The sequence below is a fragment of the Sparus aurata genome, chromosome 9 (assembly GCF_900880675.1).
Source record: "Sparus aurata chromosome 9, fSpaAur1.1, whole genome shotgun sequence".
Classification (NCBI taxonomy): Eukaryota; Metazoa; Chordata; class Actinopteri; order Spariformes; family Sparidae; genus Sparus; species Sparus aurata.
The window spans coordinates 12,797,639-12,804,263 of record NC_044195.1 but is presented as its reverse complement, the minus strand read 5'-3'; the positions used below and the strand labels follow the sequence as shown (position 1 = coordinate 12,804,263).

Sequence of the window (6,625 nt, the reverse complement as noted above, 5' to 3'; positions counted from 1 at the left end):
GAACAAAAGACGTGACCCTGTTCTGTTTTCATGACTTGTTAATAAGAACAAGTGCATCAAGGGTGTGACCCCTGATAATTACAGAATGCGGAAGGCGAATCGTTAACCGAAAAACGAATTTGAGCAGCGAGGATGATCCGGCTCTGGGGGACGGCAGCTTGTTTGGCATTCAAATCATTTGGCCTTTTGGTTTAAATATAATAATTAGACAGGAGTAGCTGGTCTTCCCACTGATGGACTTGTTTGCTTATGCAGGTCATATAGAGGCATCAGTGATAAATTCAGACTTTTTCATAGCTGAAAGTATCTTGTAGTATTTTTTTTTTTTATTTAGCAACAACTGTAGACCACTGACAGACAGACAGACAGACAGACAGACATGGACAGCTACATAAACGGCTGGCAAAATACTGCTTCTTCTGGTAGTTCCTGCTAATATAGGTGTTCCCAAGAACACACTGCGACACACAACCACACAGACTCACAACAGCTGACGAAAGAAATATTCAACTCAGAACTTTTATTTGCACTGCGAGGGTCACATGGCTTCATAGCACATTAGATCAATTTGGGCTGCATCTTCATGTTATGAAGCTACGACACAACCTACTGCAAACGCCTTTCACGTCAAAATATTTGTGTGTGTGTGTATATATTTCAAAGTATTGCAATAATTCACCGGCACGGACGCCACTGAGCTGCTGTCTTGGCTGGAGAAAGTGATGACAGTGTAGACCGTAACAATATTCTATCATTCGATCCTTCTTAGACTCTGCCAAAAAAAGGTTAAAAATAAACAGTCTCTGCAATTTAAAAAAAAAAAAAAAAAGAAGAAACGTTTAAAATCTTTGTACACCCAGAAACAATCAATGGATCGTATCCTTTAAACAGCAGATACAAAATATATACATATTAAAAAAATTATAGAGGCTTCAAAAATCAATTTTGTTCAACCTGCCGGACTCAAATTACGAAGAAACTTGGTCATAAATAGAGACGGAGGAGGGGGCAGCCAACATACAGAATCACTTTAGCAAAGTAAAGTACCTGATAAAAGAACATCGTCCCAAAAGGGGCAGATTTGTTTTTCATTCATCCAAAGAAAGAAACAGGCAGTTAAAGGCACTTTCAAAGTGTGTTTGAATACATGGACAGTAGTCAAAGAAAACCAAAAGCTTGCACAGATGTTCAGACTGGCAGGTGCTCAGTCTGAATCTGAAAAAAAAAAAAAAAAAAAAAAAAAATATCTCAAACTCACAGACATCAATTTGGAACCAGTCAAATGTAACCTGATGCTGTCAGAAGATATGTAATGTCGGACACTTAAATTATTTCCTGCCGAAACAAAGTCAGAATGAACGAGTCTGGATTCGCCCGTCGTAACGACTTCCGGGAGAAGGAAAATAACCCTGACCTGCTGCTGAAATGTCACGTACTCGGAGCTCCTCGGTGTAAAATGAGATATTGCTGCGTGGAGAAAACATGGGACAAAACAAGCCCATTAAAAATAAGTTAAACCTTTTCTATAATTAAATAAAAGAGTTCTGTCACGACCAGATCTCTGTAAGTATACGGGGTCATAGATATGGAACATTCATAATGACTGTGATAAATATCTCATTGCCATTATCTCCCTCTTATTTCAACGTTATAAATAGATATAGATTTTTGTTGCGAGTAAAGTTGTCCTCAGTGGCAAACCAATCTATAAATCTGGCAGTGTTAAAGTCATGCTGCGCTCTCCGCCTGGCTTGCAAACAGTGCTAATTCCAATATTTCTTCTTCTTGCTGTGTCTTTCAGTAAATCCACACCTTTTGTACCTACACGTGTGACTATCTGCTTTTACTTTCTTTATTACACATCAGTCCGTTAACCCTCGGGCTATAGCAACGTACTCTTTGACCTTCCAGTTCATCTATCTGCAGCTGTTATCTACGTTAATTTAATAAATGTCTGTAAATGACATGACGTGGTTGAAGTGACTTGTACAATGACAAAAATCAGTGATAGTTGTGTATGTAGTTTGCAGTACAACAAAATCCAATGGAAATAAAGTCTTAAAAAGACTCAATATTATGTCGTTGTTTCATTTGGCAAATTATTTCTCACTGACACCTTGGCAAATATTCCCCTTGTATTGCGATACTTGTGTAAATAAAATAAGGCAACAGTATTATTTGATCCTTTCACAATAAAAGAAGATTACTTGTGGGCCAGCACTGCTAATAATATCTCTGCTGGGATGTGAGTGGGACAAATCCACAGTTTTTAATTGATTTGTTTGCTGATATGTAAGTCCACTTCTACTGGGAAAAAAAAAAAAAAAAAAAAAAGATGAACTTGATTTGCAGGAGCAGGTTTTCTAGCTCTGGTGTCTCTTCATGTGCAGGGCCAGGTGATCAGAGCGGGAGAAGCAGCGGTTGCACACGGCACACTGGAAAGGCTTCGCCCCGGTGTGTTTCCTGAAATGGCGAGTCAGCTCGTCCGAACGGGCGAAGCGCCACTCACATCCCTCCCAGGAGCACTGGTACGGCTTCTCTCCTTCAGCAGACACACACAAAACAAGAATCAGACTGAAGCTGCTGCAGACGGACAAACCATAAATGACAATTAACAGTGTGGGATATTCGTTCCTCAAATTACTGATAAATGTGTTTTTAAGATGATGAAAGAGCTGGGAGCCATAAATCAGAGTGTGTCCTGTCTTTGAGGGCTGCAGGGTTTATGTGATTTGACAGCAGCGAGGTGTGAGCCAGGTCTGTCAGCAGACAGAATGCGTCTGCACGCCAAGTACATTTTTCTGGGATCACCACTTTCCCCCAAAAAGAAGACTCATACGCAACTCAAAAAACATTTTACCTGTGTGTGTCCGCTGATGAGCTTTTAAATGAGAAGACTTGGTGTACACCTTCTTGCAACCTAGAGAAAAAGACGGCTCATTAGCGTCAAAGTACCGTCCTCTCACTTGGATGTGAGCTGTAGATAGAAGCAGGACTCACCTGGAACGTCACAGTGGTGAATCCGCCGTCTCTCCAGATCAGGATTGCTCCTCCGGTTGCTCTTAAATGGAGCCGACTGGGCCAACACTGGGGACATCGGGCCAGCACCGGGTGCCGTCTGAACTGGTGTCAGTGTTGGACGCTGGACTGGCCCAGGACCTGGACTCTGGACTAATCCCACACTGCAATTCTGGTCTGGGTTTTGGATTGGAGGGACACCAGAAGTTTGCCCTGGATTGACAGGATTATGGGTGTGAAAAGTTAACTTGGAGGCGATGCTGGCTTCATAGGAGGGAGGTGGGGACAGATTGTGGAGGAGCTCCTTCCCCCTGTCCGGACTGGAGGGCTCAGAGTTCGGCGGAGAAGGTGGCAAATAGGTCGGCCTCTGCTGATGTCGAAGACATTCATTCTGACTGCCTGTGGGTTTGACAGGATTCTGCATCGGGCCTGCATGGACGTTCCCCATGGGAAGACCTAACGGGGCCATGGGGATGGAGTTCAGCTGCGACCCGTGAACAAGCTGCTCCATGTCAGAGTTCAGCAGCTGAAACAGGGGAACGTCCTGGAAGTCTGGCACTTCCTGCTTGATGAAAAAGTTCCCGCTAGCGGCGTCGGCCACACCGAAAACACCTGGGTACTCTGGGAGCGTCGGTGGCCCCCCGCTGCTCTGACAGGTGGCGTGCATCAGAGAGTGTGAGGGCTCCGTTTTGATCTGTCTCATAGTCCTGCAGAGACCGGGGTGCAGGTATGTCACGTCAGGAAGCAGCAGGCTCATGTTGACGCTGTAAGGAGGGGCCAAGTCCTCGGCGAAAGGCTGCTCGAGCATCAAAGAGCCGTCCCTGCACAACATTTTGGAATTGACTACATCCTGTGGGTGAGACAGGTAGCTGTCCATCTCTGATTTACCCTGAAAGACAAAAGAGAAGCAAATAAACAGGTCAGCCGTGGTCAAGTTCCATGACTCAACAGATGATCGATTCAGGCTCTCTCACTGATTATTGGTCGGGCTGCATGATATGGTAAAAAAAAAACTCACATTGAGATTATGTTGACATAAATCATGACAGAGATATGATCAGGACTGCAACTATAATTACGTTTAATCGTTGATTAATCTGTTGGTTACTTTCTCGATTAATCGGTTAGTTGTTTGGTCATTAAAATGGCGAACAATGTCGACCAGTGACTCCCGAAGACCAAGATGACGTCCTCATATGTCTTGCTTTGTCCACCACCCAAAAAATATTCAGGGGGGAAAAAATCGGACAATATTTGCATAAAGAAGCTGGAACGAGTGAATTTGCACTTCTTTTTGTTTAGAAAATCACTCAAACCAACTAATCGATTATCAAAATAGTCTGCGATTAATTAAACAGTAGACAACCAAAATCTTCATTTTCAATAAATAAACTAATTTTAAAAAGTCTGTCAAAGTCAGGATGATGTGACATTTGTTGGGGTCTGTGTCAAACAAACGTGTTTTCTCGCAACTACAAAATTTCAAGGATGTTTTCCACAATTCTGCCTTTTTAAAGAAATGACAATCACCTTGCTCAAGGCCATCTTGCGACTTTGATCACATTGAGATCAACTGTCAGTGTGGTTGTGTCAGACAGTTACGTGCATGTCTTTGGCAAGAGATTTGGATTTGTAATCGTTTTCCATTCAAAATCATCACTGCACTTCCACATCATTTTGGAGCAATATTTAAATGGCATCTGAGTACAAACAGTTGGATGAGCAATATCCAACATCCAAAAAGCTTAATGACAAAACTTTCTCAGTAAGTTCACAGAAGACTATTTACAACCGTGGCTAGTGTGGATGCCCTCCACACTGATCTTACACTCATTCTGCCAAACAGCTTGACGTGCCTTCACCTAAACCTGATACTGACGGGGGGGAACCCAGAATGTGCAGCCTAAAGTATTGGTGTAAATGCAAAAGCAGTTTAGTTTAGTTCATCTAAGTCATTTCTCCAACTTAGAAAACGCATATACACTGGTAGACAGACAATAAATTAACTTCATGTTCTCTGACTTCAGAAAACAAAACAAACAAAAAGACACTCACCAAACAGGAGTGAAAAGGTGTAGGCTGTGCTTATTACACCTACCCTTCTAACATTCATTATATTTGGTCATCTGCCTTTAAATCACACAGAGCAATAAAAGAAAGTAACAGCAACTAAGAGTAAACACACGTTTTAATACAAAAACCCCTGAACTCGTTTTATGTACACTCTGGTGTGTTACAATTGTTAATCCTCTTGTGTTTAACTCCTTTTATTCGAATCTATTGTGTGTATTACTCTCTTTCATATCAGAAGAGTGAGTAAAAACGGATAGTGGGAATTTAACATGGTCCCTGAACGCATCAGTAGTTTTCTGCTCTTGTCTCCTGTAATAAAATGATAATCCCAGACCTGCGGCCGAATATGAACGCCTACCTGAACTACCCACCGCTCTCCACTGATGGTGGAGCATCCTAACACTGGCACCAAACTCCCTGCTGTGAACGCATTTGGGGCCTGCACTTGCGTACACACCGACACATTAAAGACGCCAAGCGAACCTCCACCCACCCCCACCCTCACAGTTCAGCAGACGCCCTTCGGAAAAAACGCTCCAGCAGCCGAGGCTGTTTGGAAATACATGGCTGAAATTAGAAACATCCAGTGGCTCTGCAGCGCTGCTGCTGCTGCCGCTGCCGCTGCTGCTGCTGTGCATCTCTTCCTCCCAAGTTTGCGGGAGCTTGTGCAACCCTCTCACATCCCCACAGCCGTGCCCCCTGCTTTCTTGCGATTTCAAACCCGGTCAATGTCAGCATCACATTCAGCCGCACAGAGCGATCTCAGTCACGTGTTGGGAACGATAGCTGCGAACCTCATGGCAAGCAAAACACACAGGCCCGTCTCCCGGTGATCGGCTCACATCTTTCAATGAAAAAAAAACAAAAACAAAAAAAAACAACGAAAAACACACACAAGCTGTTTCGCTCTGATCAGCAACATCCACGCTTCGGACGTCAAACCGGCAGGTATCGGTAAAAACACTGTGATGCTGGGAGGCAGAAGGAGAGAAAAAAAATAGCAATCACTTACCAAATTATAATCTTGAAAGGAGGAAGTTCCCGGGATGGCATCCCTCGTGTTGCAGAGCACTTGTCCATGATCTTCGCCCCTCAGACAGTCGGCTGTCAGCGGCGCGGCGCTTTTACGGAGGAGCTGCGCGTCCTGCCCCGGAGCGACCCAAACGTTATTCCTCACGGCAGCGGCCATAAAGGCTAGAGGTTACTGTCTTAACTATCCGAAATCTTTCACCAATAAATTAAGCATAGGTGTATCATTTGTTTGAGGGAAAAAAAAACAATCTGTACGAGCGCAACGAGCCAGCTGTCAAACGTTCATTCTCCCCTAATTCTTTTTTCTTTTCTTTTCTTTTTTTTTTTTTTTTTGCGCTGGCTCGTCAAATTACGCAACGGCGTGGATTGAGCGCGTCTGCAGGGCGGGGCTGAACATGTACAAAATAAACAGGACAAGCAGGCGATCAGGATACGCCTCATGTAATGAATACTGGGGGTTGTGTGATGAGGTGAAATGGCTGCGTGGTTAGAAATAACACCG

The 6,625-nt window shown here is 43.7% G+C and overlaps 1 protein-coding gene across 2 annotated transcripts; it reads right to left on the bottom strand.

Moving 5' to 3' along the window:
* Positions 1 to 501: 501 nt before the first annotated feature.
* On the bottom strand, positions 502 to 6,312 carry klf5b (Kruppel like factor 5b). Of its 2 annotated transcripts, none has more exons than XM_030427741.1 (4): positions 5,450 to 5,597; positions 3,001 to 3,907; positions 2,861 to 2,920; positions 502 to 2,542 (listed from the first exon to the last, which is right to left on the bottom strand). In XM_030427741.1, exons 2-4 carry the CDS (start codon positions 3,893 to 3,895, stop codon positions 2,364 to 2,366), a joined length of 1,134 nt encoding a protein of 377 aa, XP_030283601.1. In that variant the 5' UTR covers positions 3,896 to 3,907; positions 5,450 to 5,597; the 3' UTR covers positions 502 to 2,363. The 2 variants fall into 2 exon arrangements, with proteins under 2 accessions (XP_030283601.1, XP_030283600.1); XM_030427740.1 differs by lacking the exon at positions 5,450 to 5,597 and adding an exon at positions 6,104 to 6,312 and having other exon boundaries at positions 504 to 2,542.
* Positions 6,313 to 6,625: the final 313 nt, after the last annotated feature.